Here is an 18,131-nt window from a genome sequence, read left to right on the forward strand (position 1 = left end):
TTATGTGTATATATATATATATTGATATTGTAATGGATGGTGACACTTTAATAAAATAAATCTTATCTTATCTTATCTTATCATCAATTGTAATATAGTTGATCTATAACTTAGAGTATCTGAGGAACTAATCTCATCATGAAAATTTAACTTTGATAAACCATGAAAAGAGGGAATATTGATGTGTACTCAAATGGCCATGCATGTATTCCTTGCAATGATTCTATGTACCAAATATGATCAAATATAGTTTACCTATAACTCATAATTGGAAAGAATAGAGTGATAAAAAAGAAGTTTGTATATTGTCTTTGAACAATGAAAATGAGGTCAAGGACAACTCACATATCCCAGATGGAAAGTTCAGACCCTTAAGCATCAGTATAAAAGCTCTTATTTAACCTAAACCTTTATGAAATATTTGGAATTGGACATTAAGCAACCAACCATCATACAATCAATCCTGCTCTTCTTACCATAAAAAAAATAAAAGCTTAATACAAAAGTCTCCACCAGATGTCCCTTTGTCTCACGTTGTAGCAGGTCAGACAATGAAATAATCATTCCTTTGATATTTGTTACGTCAACTGAGCATGCATGAAAGCGTATAAGACATGGATCCATAGCGGTCTCTGAATTTGGTTATTTTCTCAAAATGTGACTTTTTTCTGTGGAAAAAAGATTGTTTCAAAGACATATTTAGGAAGTGCAAAACACTACATCCATACTTCATATCACAAATATTTGTGACTTTGTATGGTTTCAGAGTAGACGCAGCTGAAGGAAAATGGTCTCTTCCTTTAGTATTATAGATGGTAGTAATATGGAATAATTATCTGAAATCAAATTCAGGATTTAATTCAATAAATAAACAAAATAAAATGACAATTGAAATTTTATTTTGCCTGATGAGATACAAATAAAAAAAAGACACAAACAACATAATAAAAATATAAAAATAAAACAAGTTTTGTTTTAAACAAGCACCTTATTCAATCACCATTTAAAAACAGTCATGAAATATTTGCATCTGTGATGGACATTTATTCAATACATATTTCATTTAAATCTTTTTACAAATTATTATATATTCATATTTGGTTGGATTATATATCATATTTAAATAAAAGGAATTGTCTTCTTTAAATAATATTTCTGTGGTGTTTGATGGTTTTGATTTTTGCTATGTTATTCTTTTAAAGCATAGTCAAAGACCACCTTTCTTTATTGCATTATTCAGTTGAGCAAGCCTTATTGATATATGCTCCAAATCATCCTTATTCATATTGAAAGCTTAAATTAAATATTAAGTGAATAAACGAAAAAACACAAAATACTGCATTCATGGACTGTCAGAAGTCTTTACTACTAAAGCTGAACAAAAATAAAAAAAAAGTAAATTTTCTTTAATAAGTTTTTTTAATTGATGATAGTTGTTAATGTTTGTGTCATCTGGTCTCTGGTAGAGAGAGTTGTCTCATAGGCAATCATACCAAATCTTATTTTTTGTATCTAAATGATGATTTGTTTCAGAGTTTTTTTAATCCTCTTTTTAAAAAGATATTTAAACAAGTAGAGAGGGTATACATGTACAAAATTTAAAAATTTCAGTAAAACAAAACTGAAAACTGTGAATAAACACCATTTTTGCTTTGTTAAAAGCAATGAAATTGCCTTATTACTATAGGGTTTAGTTGGGGATGATTTTTATTTCAGAAAGATGACTTTAAACCACATTTTCCTTTTTTATGTAACCTGAGCATACTAATGTGTTCGTAGAAAATAGTAATAAGTAATACCTGAGAAACACCGTTGAAATTTCCCTTTAATGACTAAGTAAGCATGAAGTTATTTTTGAAATTGCCAAGTCATGGAATGAGAATGTCTACCTTTTGATAAAATATTTCAGTGACATACATAACAGTATACTGATTTATCACATTTTTCATGCAAGTACCACAAAATGGCATCCTCTCATATTTCAATTTTCTAAATATAGACACACATATATCTCTAGATATTACTATACAAAACATTGTTTACCTCTAATGATATATATACCATCTTTTTTATTCTAATATAAATATATATCACTTATACAATCCAACAGAAGTTGTTTACAATTTTACTTCTTCAAAAGCCATTTTTGTTTTTTCACATACATCAGAAACTTACAAAAATCAAAATAAAAAGTCAATGCAGGTATTTGCAAAACAAATAAGCTACAATTTCTTAGGTTTTAAATGTAAAAATTGCAGTGAGAGAAATTTGGATAATTGATGAAGATTTAAACAAATTTACCTAAAACATTTACAGGTATAAATTTACTTCAAAAATCTACTTAAATCTCTGGTCTTGTAGCGTCCACCATAAAATTGATGATTTGTAGATTTGTTTTCCCTTCTAGACAGAGAAAATTGTAGAAAAGATAAACAATGAAAAAAAATTAACGCTAAATAAGAATAAAAATTACACTTGATAAAGGTTATGTGTCTAAAGCACTTTACAAGATGAGGAAAAAGTGAATGTTTCTTGTATAAAATACTCTTCAGCCCTCTACTTCAAATTCATTTTTGATATTACAACTTTAAATAAAATGGCAAAGAATTTTGCGTACAACTATTTCCAATACTATAAAATTGTAAAAAAACAATAATACAACTATACCAGTATATAAATAGAATATAAATGATAGAAAACAACACAAGCACAGAATCTTCTGCCTCAGAGAAGCAGGGGTAAAGCTTTTAGCACACGTTACTAGAGAAAAAAACAACAAGATTATGAAAACTATAAATCATAACATATAAAGTTTGGAATGAAAATGTTTAATAAAATGGAAATTCAATGATCTAATAAAAATATTAAATAAGTACAAATGAAGTGTTATTACTTTATTCACTCAAGAAAAATCAAAGCATCCTTCATGCTGTGAGACAGCTAATGAGAGGCCAAAATATAAAAAATACCTGTATTAAATGGTTCACTTCCTGGCCTTTTATTTATCCCACAAAATAACTACTTCAAGTTTCTATCGGTACTTTTGGTAATGAATTGTGACAAAGAAGTATTATAAAAGTAAACACTAAACACTCTTTTTTTGTTTGACCTCTTGACTCTTAAATCTTGCAACTCCTCTAAAATGTTTTTAACTTTTGTAGATATTATTCCAGTATAATTTTTTTATTTAAATAAAGCATAATCAATTACTCAATAATGTCTTGTGGAAAGTTACCTAAAACATCTGAATCATCTCCATATTTTTTTATTGTAAATGTCAACTGTTCTTCATATTAGATTCCCGAGATGAAACTGTAACCTGTAAAGGATTGCCTATTTTTAATTTGTGAGACAATTTTGTGGATTTCATTTTGAGACTATGTTTTACTATACAAACTGTGAAACAGCCATTTCAACTCAATTTCAAGCCAATTGATTTTTCTCCAAATTGACTGATTTGTTCTTTAACATGTATAATATATATCATTCAACTGGCATGTATAATACAAGGACATAAAATATTTGTTCAATCCTCTATTTCATCAGTATTTGGTTAAACAAGATTTTGTGTTTAGTGCCTCTTGGGCCCCTTACATTTGGAGTCAGGAACAGACAACTTTCAAGGAAATAAATAAGCAATATTGAAAAGAAAGGCCGATTTAGATTGATAATAAAAATATTTTTTTTTTAAATGAATAGAATATTTCTTAAGAACATATTGTATCAGTGACAAATTATTTCTATAAATCCAGACATAGTTAAACAGTTCAAAAGGTTTTTCATAACAGAACAAGTAAAGAAAACTTAACAAGTGCATTCATATTAAATTGTATTAAAAAAAAACATATTATGAAAAAATGGAATATGCCAAAAAACAATGTATTCTGAAAATGTGATAGCTTGTATTTCACATTTCATCCTTTATATGGTCAACATATAAATAAATAAAACTACAAATATCATACTAAAAGTCTATCAAAAATGCAGTTATTCTATAAAAACTCACATTTCTATCATTCCATAAGTGAAAGACATACATTTTAGTTCATTGTGGCACAGAAAAAGGTTAACTATACATGTATGACACTGCTAATGAATGACTAACTACAATGTGCATGATGACTAGGAAATAACATGTCTTCTAAACATTTATTTGATCTGGGGAGAACTCCTGATACAACAATCACACTATTAGTACAAATACTCTCATAATCATGAATAAAGATCCAAATATAGAAGTTGAAAAAGCCAGAACCATTTATTTCATTCTATTTCTCTCTATCTAGTCAAATATAGAACTGATTATAAACCAACTTAACAATTGTCATAACATTAATGTCCCATTTTCTGTTTTTGTTTTTCATAACTCAGTTCAAAACATAGTAGAATATGTAACTTACTTTTTGCCTTATACTTAAATTAATTTGGACAAAACTTGGTGCCACAGACAAGTAAAAAAATAAACAACACTTTGTAAAATTCTTAAAATAATCCTCTTTTAAAGATAAACATTTGTGCCATAAATACAAAAAAGTTTTACATATATATGTTGCTATAAGGACATGATTATAAAATCATATACAAACTTCATAAAATACAGTTTAATTTTTAAGAAGGGTATCTACATTGATACCTACAATTTCCATAAAAAATTGACATATATAAGTGTTTTCCTCTTTCCTTTTATCTTGATTTTATAAATCTGGCAAAATACAACTAGCTATAAACATGATATAGAAGAAGTGTTATTTCCTGAAGGTTTTGATCAGGTTCATTCTTAACTTTTGAGAAACATGTATTCTTTATCATTCATACTAAATTAATGAGTTCTAATTCTCTCACAATAATGAGGTCATTCAATCTTCACTATTACCACATGTTGACTGGTTATGACATAATTTGTGAATGCTTGGGGGAAATAACTTTGACTTTCTTTGGTTTTTCTTTCTTTCTTTTTCATCCTTTCCAACTTGACTTGTGTTTATCACCTTCAAATGCTGAATGTGTCTGAAAAGCTGAAACAAAAACAAAACTTTTACAACAACTGATTTGATAATATTATTTTTAAACTTTCACAATCAAGCATTTTGAAGATGAATGTGATTTGTTAATAGACTTAAGGCCACGGTTTTTTTATTTGTTGGTTTACGGATCCGCCGACCCGATTTTTCCGATTTTCAGAATAAAAATAAATTAGACTTTCATGCTTTTTTATTCCCGCCGACCCTTATAAATGCATTTTCCTTGAAATATAATTAAAATTTTCTTTTTTTATGAAATGAAATGCATTAATCATTAACAAAGTTGATAACACTTTCTGTTGTGAAAAATAAATACTTCCAATTTACGTTTCTAAAAATAGACAAACTGACCTTGAAATTTTTTTTTGCGCAAATAATTTTGCGGAACAAAACCTGTGTTTAAAACCAATTACAAAATAAGTTTGTTTCCCTTATTTGTCATCAGTCCGTAAGATGCATCATCTCAGAGAAATAGACTTGTCCAAATGTGGACAGGTGGAATACATCAATTAAAGTACTGAATATTAACAAATCATTTGAAATTTTCTTGTTTCATAGATTTTAAACGAAAACCAGATGCTTCGCAGGGCGTAGCTTTATACGACCGCAGAGGTTGAACCCTGAACGGTTGGGGCAAGTATGGACACAACATTCAAGCTGGATTCAGCTCTAAATTTGGATTGTGATTAAATAGTTGACACAGCATAGGTTTCTGACACAGAATGAATGTGTTCTAATGAATTTATTTTTTTTGTTTTCTCTTAGAGCAATTCACTATGCTGTTCAATATTAACCCTCTCAAAAAAATGTTTAAAGAAATTTTCTTTTAATTTATGAAATTTCAAATAAAAAAAATTGAACCCAATTTTTTTATCACATCCCCCTTTCCCTTATTCCAAAACTAATCTCAATTAAAATATTCTAATGGAGTTTGCAACAATAACTACTCATTTAAATACATCATAAAATATTAAGATGTAAAAAAACTGCTTGTTATCACTGAATGGTAAAGATTATTTAAATTTATCAGTTGGTAGTAAAAAGTAAATATACATTGTATATTGTATATAACAAAGATTTAAGTTGATTCTGGACAAAGAAAGATAACTCCAATTAAAAAAAAATCTTGCAATAAGATATTTCTTGCTTACTATTTTGGACAAAGAAAGATAACTCTAATTAAAAAAAATTTTGCTATTTCATAATATTGTGAAATTAGATATTTCTTGCCATTGCACAATACTGTGCAATTGAAAAGACTTGCTATTCCACAATACTTAATATGATAATTTTAGATCCTGATTTGAACCAACTTGAAAACTGGGCCCATAATCAAAAATATAAGTACATGTTTAGATTCAGCATATCAAAGAGGCCCAAAAATTTAATTTTTGTTAAAATCAAACTTAGTTTAATTTTGGACTCTTTGGACCTTAATGTAGGCCAATTTGAAAACGGGACCAAAAATGAAGAATCTACATACACAGTTAGATTTGGCATATCAAAGAACCCCATTTATTCAATTTTTAATGAAATCAAAAAAGTTTAATTTTGGACCCCGATTTGGGCCAACTTGAAAACTGGGCCAATAATCAAAAATCTAAGTTCATTTTTAGATTCAGCATATCAAAGAACCCCAAGGATTCAATTTTTGTTAAAATCAAACTAAGTTTAATTTTGGACCCTTTGGACCTTAATGTAGACCAATTTGAAAACGGGACCAAAAGTTAAGAATCTACATACACAGTTAGATTCGGCATATCAAAGAACCCCAATTATTCAATTTTGATGAAATCAAACAAAGTTTAATTTTGGACCCTTTGGGCCCCTTTTTCTTAAACTGTTGGGACCAAAACTCCCAAAATCAATACCAACTTTCCTTTTATGGTCATTAACCTTGTGTTTAAATTTCATAGATTTCTATTTACTTATACTAAAGTTATGGTGCGAAAACCAAGAAAAATGCTTATTTGGGTCCCTTTTTGGCCCCTAATTCCTAAACTGTTGGGTCCTAAACTCCCAAAATCAATACCAATCTTCCTTTTGTGGCCATAAACATTATGTTTAAATTTCATTGATTTCTATTTACTTAAACTAAAGTTATTGTGCAAAAACCCAGAATAATGCTTATTTGGGCCCTTTTTTGGCCCCTAATTCCTAAACTGTTGAAACCAAAACTCCCAAAATCAATCCCAACCTTTCTTTTGTGGTCATCAACCTTGTGTCAAAATTTCATAGAATTCTATTAACTTAAACTAAAGTTATAATGCGAAAACCAAGAAAATGCTTATTTGGGCCCTTTTTGGCCCCTAATTCCTAAAATATTGGGACCAAAACTCCCAAAATCAATACCAACCTTCCTTTTATGGTCATAAACCTTGTGTTAAAGTTTCATAGATTTCTATTCACTTTTACTAAAGTTAGAGTGCGAAAACTAAAAGTATTCGGACGACGACGACGACGACGACGACGACGCCAACGTGATAGCAATATACGACGAAAATTTTTTCAAAATTTGCGGTCGTATAAAAATTGATCATTGGGACAAAAACCGGATTGCATGACAACTGATTAACCCGATTTTGTCATGTTTCCAGTGGACGAGTCTATTCGTTTTTCGACACGTGTGTTGAAACTTATTTTTGTACGACATTTTTACATTTTTTTCTATATCAGTTTTTGTGCTTGAAGATCATTATTCACCAAGATTTCTGGAATTGATTGAGAGCTACCCGAATCTGTTTTTCTTGTTTGTGAAATATTATAACGATTTAATTTCGTCTTTGTCCGTGCAACCCCCCTTTTTACAGGAAATTATTAAACGATGTCATGCGATGTTCATGATCACTGATCAATAATCAATAATATTTCATCGAACTTAATGTTAAGAAATGATGACAAAACAGCATATAAGACAAACATTTTGTTAGTAAGGTGAAATATATATTTATTTTGCAATTTTTTTCAGTTTTCAAAGATATTTTTTTTCTTTTTTTTCCGACCGACCCGACTTTTTTATGGGAAAAATCCGTAAACCAACAAATTAAAAAAACGTGGCCTAAAATAAGAAGTAAGTAAAATGTCCTTAATATTTCTAAAAAAATAGAATTTTCCCCGAGTTAAAATTCCAATGGATTGATATAAATCTATTTTGTCAAGATTAATTTTAAGGTTTATGTATATAAAGCAAAGTTTTTTATATGTTATATTTTCGTTGGTGTTAATTTACCCAAATGGGCAGCTTTTCCTGTATATGTGAATCGGATAACCTCTTACATCGAACCATTAAACTACTATACTGAAGACAACTTACCCTTAAATTCTTTATGTCATAATGTATTGTTATAACGTCACAGTAACAACCATTTATTTAATGACATCATTCATAAAAAGCAACTTGGTTTGTCTTTATAAATGGATTATATTGTGTACCTTTGTTGCAGTCTTACTGTTGTCTTTATAAATGGATTATATTGTGTACCTTTGTTGCAGTCTTACTGACATTTTCATCAGTTTTCTCTAAAAAACTTTTAGTTCAAATTTCATATAAGCTGTAAATTACTTCAATATATACTTATAAATCATGTTAATATATATCGTATTTACCTTTATAAAATATGGCAGGAAAATGAACATCAGGTAGTAATTCTTTGACTTTATCTATAACTGTTGCTTGTTCATGTAATAAAGCTTGAGTGTTCCAGATTTGTAATATATCATCTCTTTCTCGTACACTAATACTCATACCACTTATTTCATCACCTGTAAGTATCATAAGTACATTGAAGTGTGCCAGCTACAACCTCGGGGCAGAGAGACCCATTAGAAGAAGCCGTTGGATTAGGAACAAAATTGGCCAAAATGTACAACAAAGATAATCTTTTAAACAAGAGACAACACAGACGAAGAATCAAGGTCTAGCATCACTTAAGGTTAAAACAATTTTATAAAACTGTCTGTAAATTTTTTTAATTTTTTTTTAGACCTAATGCAAAGAACATTTTAGTGCTTGCAAAATTTTCATGAAAGATTATACAAAGAATACCTTAATCTGTCCTTTCACTAATACATGAATTTAATTAAACACCATTTATATTGTTGGAGACAATAACATAACTCCCTAAGACTTTATGAGTGGCTTGGTGGCCAAAGTGGTTGAACCACTGCATCGCTAGCCTGTCAACACCAAGGTTGTGAGTTAGAATCCAGCATGCTGCAGGTGCGATGGACTATAAATATTATTGACTAGGAATCAGGATTGCCAGTTTTCCTACCAAAGGTTAGTGGTTTTCTCTGGGCAATCCAGCTTCCTCCACCAAGTAAAATTGACCGCCACTAAAAAGCACAAAAGTCCTGAAGGTGGCATTAAACATGAATCATTTTTTTTAGGTATTAACCTCTGTTCCCACCAGTTACCTTAAAGTATAGGATAATCTAAATAATTTCACAGACCCAAAACATAATGCCCATAAATGGGGCTTAAACAAGAATGTGTCCAAAGTTCACAGATACCCCACTCGCACTATCCTTTTCCATGTTCCATGGCCCGTGAAATTGGGTAATAATCTAATTTGGCATTAAAATAAGAAAGATTATACTATAGGGAACATATGCACTAAGTTTCAAGTTGATTGGACTTCAATTTTATCAAAAACAACCTTGACCAAAAGCTTTAACCTGAAATTCCCACTTTCATTTTCTATGTTCAGTGGACCGTGAAATTGGGGTCAAAAGTCTAATTTGTCTTAAAAATTATAAAGATCATATCATAAGCGACAAGTGTATTAAGTTTCAAGTTGATTGGACTTCAGCTTCATCAAAAACTACCTTGACCAAAAACTTTAACCTGAAACTCAGACTTTCATTTTCTATGTTCAGTGGACCGTGGAATTGGGGTCAAAAGTCTAATTTGGCTTTAAAATTATAAAGATCATATCATAAGCAACAAGTGTATTAAGTTTCAAGTTGATTGGACTTCAGCTTCATCAAAAACTACCTTGACCAAAAACTTTAACCTGAAACTCAGACTTTCATTTTCTATGTTCAGTGGACCGTGGAATTGGGGTCAAAAGTCTAATTTGGCTTTAAAATTAGAAAGCTCATATCACAAGCAACAAGTGTACTAAGTTTCAAGTTGATTGGACTTCTGCTTCATCAAAAACTACCTTGACCAAAAACTTTAACCTGAACGAACGGACGCACAGACGGAATAACGGAGCCACAGACCAGAAAACATAATGCCCCTCTACTATCGTAGGTGGGACATAAAAAGAAGACTGAATAAAGAAACATATTAATTGTTGAAACCTATTCTATACCTTCAGCTAAACAGTCAGAAAACTGTTCTCCAATTGCTGCTAATAGAAGTTCCTTCCATACTCTTACCTATAAAACAAAACATAGACACACAATATATATCATATTCTTACAGATAAAAGTAATACTTTTTATTTAGTGTGTAATATAGTGTGATGATCATAAAATTAAATTTGTTCAAAATTCAGTATTTCTGAAACTAATTATGATCACTTATTACACAGCTGCAAATGTTTAAATGTTTAGTAATAAATTGTTGTATCATGGTCACTTACAATTAAGATTTCTGGCAAGCATTTTAAGTATATAATCCTAAACTGATACATTTTGTACTTACAGATTCAAACTTGTGACATTTTATTCTCCAGTTTCCACCATTACAATTAAATTCATCTTCCCTGTAAAAAAAAATTGATAGATTTTCAATATAACAGAAAAAAGGTACTGGACCAAAGCCTCAAAATTGGGGATCAAGCTTTTAAAGTTAACTTTTTGGAGAGCAGCATAAACCGTGAATATGCAAGAAAACCAAAAAAACTGGCATGATAACCTTATGATATTTGTGACATAAATTTAACATAGTGTAGGAATGGTGCAATAATAAAACCTCTTTTTTTTTAAATTCTTCATAATCATCATGATCATGTCCTATTACAAATATTACAGAAACTACCATCATCAATCTTGCATAAATTTATTTTCTACTATTGAAGAATTCCAATTGTTATCATGGTTATTGCAAAATCAATAGACCACTTTCGAGTTCATCCATCACAGGAAAAAACTCGGTCAATTATGCCTGTATCATTGCACTATAAACATTCATCAAGTGTCTTAGTGATCGTCATTGTGCAGGATAAACTATAAATAATAGGTGTTTTGTAGGTACTTAATCACATGTCCCAATGACAGCATTGCTGATTGTCAATTATGAGAATACAATTTGCGGCATAATTCCTAAAATATAGATATATAGTTTTCTAACCACTCGCTCAACATTGGAACGGAAGTGATGACGCACCTAAACGCACAAATGATGTTCACTAAAACCTGAGTTTTTGACAGAAATGCATCCAACTCGAAAGTCGTCTATTGAATTTTCACTGCAATTTTAACTGCTTATAAGTGCTGAATTTTGACCTTATTGAGATTCAAAGGGACACAGATAAAACACTAGATAATGGTGTATGGAATATAAGACAAATCATAATAATACAAACCAAACTGGTCTTCTTTCTTCCCTCATTAAATGATAAGTGTATCTGACATTCAGCTTGTCAACATCGGGTATGTTGTTATAAACACTCCAGAAACCCTTAAAATAACAATTTAAACAATTAAAAAAAAAGAGTTGTTTAAATTGTTTTTGCAATTAAAATGTTGATGGAAATTAAGTCTTTACACTTTTCACAATTTTTCCAAAATAGATATGAATTAAGTCATGTAAGTAAAGTGAATTGCCTAGCTAGCTGGGAAGTACATTGAAGTATATCAAATTAATATGGAAACAATATTTAAAAAATTTCCTATTAGATAAAAATAGTTTTCAAACTCAGAATTGTGTGCGTGCAATGTCATACATGTAAGCCAAAAAATACCTTTCAACATGATTAATATTGGTGAAAAAAACCCTATATAAATGATGATGATGATAGCCTTTTATGTACAGATGCAAATATTACATGTATATCATGACAAAATTACTGTGATGTGACATGAATATGACCCCTACTTTGTACTGGACTGAATTTAATTTGAATTTTGATTTCTAGCGTGTGAGTTCACAAGGCTCCAATCAGCACAATAACATATTACCCAAACAGGACACATTACCCTCACCCTCCAATGCTTGACAAAAGCAAGCAACAATGAGACCACATCTACATCTTCCTAAGTATACCAACCTGTACTGTACTGACTATGTATGACTTCCTAATAGACCAACCCATACTGTACTGACTGTGTATAACTTCCTAAATATACCAACACATACTGTACTGACTGTGTATAACTTCCTAAGTATACCAACCTGTACTGTACTGACTGTGTATAACTTCCTAAATATACCAACCCATACTGTACTGACTGTGTATAACTTCCTAAATATACCAACCTATACTGTATTCTAATGCAATTTGGATGTAACAATTTTTTTCATTGGCTTAAAGTTGCCGTCAAATCCACAGTTGACCAGGCGTAACTAAGGAGAGACCCACCATTTTGAATTGATGAATCAACAAATGTTCGATTACTACTATATAATCGAAAATAAAACAACACCTACCTCGAATTTGCCGTTTTAATGTAATTTTATCCAAATTTGAAGCGTACAGGTAACGTAATAACCTCCAATTTGTAAGTTTTCATTTGTATGACGTCACGTTTAGCCATGACGTCTTTGTGCCAAAATCATTCATGAAGTTTCACGGATTTTTTTTTATTTGACAAATTTAGACATTTTTTCAAGTTTTATCGTATTTTTTCTTTTTGTAATGCATTAGAATCGGAATAACAGTACTGTAGTTGAAGAGTTGCCACCATCAATTTTGATTTGACGGTCGCAAATCTCCGTTTTACTGTCTCTGCTACGCGTCGCCAGTAAAACTGCATTTGCGACCGTCAAATCTACAATTGACGGTGGCAACTCTTCAACTACAGTACTGTCATGACTGTTATTCCTTAATTGACTGTGTATAACTTCCTAAATATATACCAACCCGTACTGTACTGACTGTGTATAACTTCCTAAGTATACCAACCTGTACTGTACTGACTGTGTATAACTTCCTAAATATACCAACCTGTACAGTACTGACTCATCGTCTGACTGTGTATAACTCCCTAAGTATATCAACCTGTACTGTTCTGAATGTGTATAACTTCCTAAGTATACCAACCTGTACTGTACTGACTGTGTATAACTTCCTCATGGTAGCCTCATATTCTGCTACAGTTGTACCAGGAATTGATCTGAAGAAGAAAGATTATTATTTTAAAACACATTAATTTTGTAATTCTATCAGTTTGTTGGATTATAAAATTTGTAAATTCAGAGACAATTTACCAAATCGTTAGTTACTTTACTTTTGGGGACCCTGTTTTGTAGTACTGTAAATGAAAATGCAAGTTAGGTAGGCACAAGAAGAGATGGGTGAGGCAAGGGTACAAAATGACATGTAGTTTAAGGCAAGAGTTCCTTTTTAGGGCTAGGGTTACATAAAATGTAGGTATGGGTTAGGTTTAGAGACCAGGCTAGTTTAATATAGCCCCTTTCTGGACATGAATGGCCCTCTAGGTCTAGTTGTAATTACCGGAAAAAAACTCGTCAATTATGCACATCTTTATCATATGACGTCATTTATCAGATAAACAAATGATAAAGGGGATCGCCTGTATCCCTGCACTATAAACAATCATCAAGCATCTTAGTGATCATTATTGTGTAGGATAAAGTAGAAATAAACTTTGTTCTGTAGGTATAGCTTAGAATCACAATTCGCTAATGACATCAGTGCTGAAAGACAATACACCTTATCGCTATTTCTCCGTCATTTATACTGTATATCAGACAGGTTCCCGTAAAATTTTGACGTCATAAAACAAAATATCTGAAGCCACAATGGAAAAGTGATTGTTGTATGTGTCAAAAGTTAAAGCGGTCCCGTATTACTATTAGTGATAAAGTGTATTATGAGAATTCAATTTGTCGAATAATTTGTGCAATATAGCTTTCTAGTTTTCCAGCTCAACATAGGAACTGAAGTGACAATGCCCCTACACGCATGAATGATGTTCACTAAAACCAAAGTTATTGCCAGAAATGCATCGAAATCGAAACTTGTCTATTGACACCGACAGACACAAAGAATCCAAATTTGAAATAAAAAAGTTGATGACACAAGGATATTTTGTCATCAGTGTCGTCAAATTGACTCTTCCCAATGGTGATTAGTTTAAATAGTTCAAAAAAATAAGTAATGAAACATGTGTTCAATCTGAAAGTAATGGTAATTTTCGTTAGGTGAAGATTGGGTAGTTTTGTTTCCAGAGGAATATTATTATGTTTTACTTGTCTAGCCAGAATGTCCATCGTGTATTTAATGGAATACCACATTCCTCTTGTGAATGTATTTCACTGAGGGTTGAACGAGGTAGATTTGGACTTCCCACTGGCATTGTTTTGATGGAATTTAAACCATCGAAACTCTTGATGCTCGAGACCGCCATGACAGCATTGGCGAAGTCCAATCACGTGATCAAAATATTTACGTCTTGATCTTCGGCGTATTATTTTCTTCGTATAGGAGCTTCCTCTATTTAGGAACACCTCTATTTTATGATTGAAATAAAGTCCTAGAATAAATGTACTCGGGCATTATTTTCTATTTCTGTAACTTACCGATTTTTCTATTTGTCTTTTTTCATTCCTTTTTTTTACTCAGATCAGTCAAATATGCATAGGTTAGTTGTAATCATTACAAATATCAGCATGACTGAACACTTTAAACCGTTGTAATGGAAATATAATGCGAAGGCATATATATTATAGAGCTATTGGAAGAAGCAGTGTTGCCCGGAGAGAAGCTCTGGCTGGCTTCGGTTGGAAAAGTTACCATCTAGTCATCAATTTAGATTGGAGTCGAGCACACCTGACACGTTCTATATATATGGTGGTTTATTTTGGACTCATTATCTGAAAAGATCAAGGAAAAAGTTAACATCAAATATCAAAATATCAGGGACATTGAGAATATCACACGAACTTTATGCTATGGACTACATATACAAAACGAACAACCCTGTTGAACAAGAGATAAATTTGCTAAAATGAACTATATCAGTCTATCAAGTGAAAGTAGGAGTTTCTTGGTTTATGGTGTTACTGTACAGGTATTATTACTTTAAAAGTTTAAATGTACAACTGTAAATAATGTACATATTTAATACTAACCTAAATAAATCCCATTGGGAGTGACCCTTAGAAAGGGTGAACCTACCAGACAGGTAACAGATAACAGGTAACAATGCTCAATACCCTCAATGTTACCGAGTTCGACTACTCCTCTTATCCATCGTGCCCCCTGTACTGTTTTCCTGGCACGATGGACTATAAAAAAACCGGAAAATAACTTATAAAATCCATGTGAGACTGGCTACTATTACACAGTAGGGTACCCACTACCAGGCTAAGAGGGGTCCGCTGCAGCCATGCTCCGGTGATTCCCTATATAATCAACCTATTATTCATATTAAAAGGGGACCGGGCCCCTTCTCCCCCTAAATCCGCATCTTGACGTGGATAAGAAACTAAGTATGACTAAATTGTCAAAATCCCTATGGATAATCATATTGAATATTAAACAGACTAAACAAAGGCTTTATATAATCATATTTCTTAAAACATTTTCTAATCATTTCAAACTATTACCTTTCTTTCTTTCCAAATCTTCACATCCTTTGTAGAACAACGACACCGCTACACTATCTTTACGGCATGTAGAACAAAAACCCACCACCATGAATGAACGAATACATGTACGTACTATATATATATAAACGAGTCTAAATTGAAAACTACGTTCAAACCTATGATTGCGTTGGATAAAAACCGCAATTTTTATACGTGTGCATGTAAACAAATTTCGTTGTAGAAGGGTATAAAACAGCACAAACAACATTTTCCAAAAGACCAAAAAAAGTGAAAAAGTATAAATTAACAAAACGCATTTGACTAACAGGTCGAACAACTGATGTTCTTTAACCCTGCTGACTGCCATTGGCGATTGCCAAATAAATTTGATCACAAGATGTAACAAAATGGATCTTAATATAAATTTAATACTAAACAGAAAAAAATTAACTTGTGGCCACGATGTTTTGCCACAAACATACGGTGTCAATATTTTTAGTACACCAGATCCGGATTTCGACAATAAATGTCTCTTCAGTAATGTTAGGGATCGAAGCGGTATTTGGAAGGCCATATAAAAAGTACTCTCATTTTTAGATCGGCTCTTGAATTTTAAGAGTTAGTATAGGATGAACGGATCATAGAAACCGGAGGGAAAATATGATACAAGCCCAAACAAAAAAATATAAACGAGTCTAAATTGAAAACTACGAACAAACCTATATATATATATAGTACGCCGCTAGATTAAAACTGACGTGGAAAGGTAACATATGGCCACCGAAAGCTCTTTTTTTTGAGAGCCCAGGTGGTCGTGTGGTCTAGCGGGACGGCTGCAGTGCAGGCGATTTGGTGTCACGATATCACAGTAGCATGGGTTCGAATCCCGGCGAGGGAAGAACCAAAAATTTGCGAAAGCAAATTTACAGATCTAACATTGTTGGGTTGATGTTTAGACGAGTTGTATATACATTATGTACACAGCCATGTATCACCATCATTTGATGGCGATCCGATGGATACATCTGTTGTAGGGTTGTCACTGACTCAGACGTACTTATGAATATAATTATTTTCTGTGACTGTATCTTACATTAATTTGTAGGATCCTTTACTATAGATAATTTAGCTGATCTGTAACAATAACATCTTCATGCCTTATATATCATGTACTGTAGTACGCCGCTAGATTAAAACTGACGTGGAAAGGTAACATATGGCCACCGAAAGCTCTTTTTTTTGAGAGCCCAGGTGGTCGTGTGGTCTAGCGGGACGGCTGCAGTGCAGGCGATTTGGTGTCACGATATCACAGTAGCATGGGTTCGAATCCCGGCGAGGGAAGAACCAAAAATTTGCGAAAGCAAATTTACAGATCTAACATTGTTGGGTTGATGTTTAGACGAGTTGTATATACATTATGTACACAGCAATGTATCACCATCATTTGATGGCGATCCGATGGATACATCTGTTGTAGGGTTGTCACTGACTCAGACGTACTTATGAATATAATTATTTTCTGTGACTGTATCTTACATTAATTTGTAGGATCCTTTACTATAGATAATTTAGCTGATCTGTAACAATAACATCTTCATGCCTTATATATCATGTACTGTAGTACGCCGCTAGATTAAAACTGACGTGGAAAGGTAACATATGGCCACCGAAAGCTCTTTTTTTTGAGAGCCCAGGTGGTCGTGTGGTCTAGCGGGACGGCTGCAGTGCAGGCGATTTGGTGTCACGATATCACAGTAGCATGGGTTCGAATCCCGGCGAGGGAAGAACCAAAAATTTGCGAAAGCAAATTTACAGATCTAACATTGTTGGGTTGATGTTTAGACGAGTTGTATATACATTATGTACACAGCCATGTATCACCATCATTTGATGGCGATCCGATGGATACATCTGTTGTAGGGTTGTCACTGACTCAGACGTACTTATGAATATAATTATTTTCTGTGACTGTATCTTACATTAATTTGTAGGATCCTTTACTATAGATAATTTAGCTGATCTGTAACAATAACATCTTCATGCCTTATATATCATGTACTGTAGTACGCCGCTAGATTAAAACTGACGTGGAAAGGTAACATATGGCCACCGAAAGCTCTTTTTTTTGAGAGCCCAGGTGGTCGTGTGGTCTAGCGGGACGGCTGCAGTGCAGGCGATTTGGTGTCACGATATCACAGTAGCATGGGTTCGAATCCCGGCGAGGGAAGAACCAAAAATTTGCGAAAGCAAATTTACAGATCTAACATTGTTGGGTTGATGTTTAGACGAGTTGTATATACATTATGTACACAGCCATGTATCACCATCATTTGATGGCGATCCGATGGATACATCTGTTGTAGGGTTGTCACTGACTCAGACGT

General features: G+C 32.2%; 1 protein-coding gene across 1 annotated transcript; it reads right to left on the bottom strand.

Annotated features, from left to right (window-relative positions):
• Positions 1–882: 882 nt before the first annotated feature.
• Positions 883–14,606, bottom strand: LOC134714548 (eukaryotic translation initiation factor 4E type 3-like). Its single transcript, XM_063575892.1, has 7 exons — positions 14,407–14,606; positions 13,235–13,307; positions 11,558–11,652; positions 10,675–10,735; positions 10,340–10,406; positions 8,628–8,783; positions 883–5,015 (listed from the first exon to the last, which is right to left on the bottom strand). The coding sequence occupies exons 1-7, from the start codon at positions 14,562–14,564 to the stop codon at positions 4,957–4,959; spliced, it is 669 nt and encodes a 222-aa protein (XP_063431962.1). The 5' UTR covers positions 14,565–14,606; the 3' UTR covers positions 883–4,956.
• Between the last annotated feature and the right edge of the window lie 3,525 nt (positions 14,607–18,131).

This window comes from Mytilus trossulus, chromosome 1, assembly GCF_036588685.1.
Source record: "Mytilus trossulus isolate FHL-02 chromosome 1, PNRI_Mtr1.1.1.hap1, whole genome shotgun sequence".
Lineage (NCBI taxonomy): Eukaryota > Metazoa > Mollusca > Bivalvia > Mytilida > Mytilidae > Mytilus > Mytilus trossulus.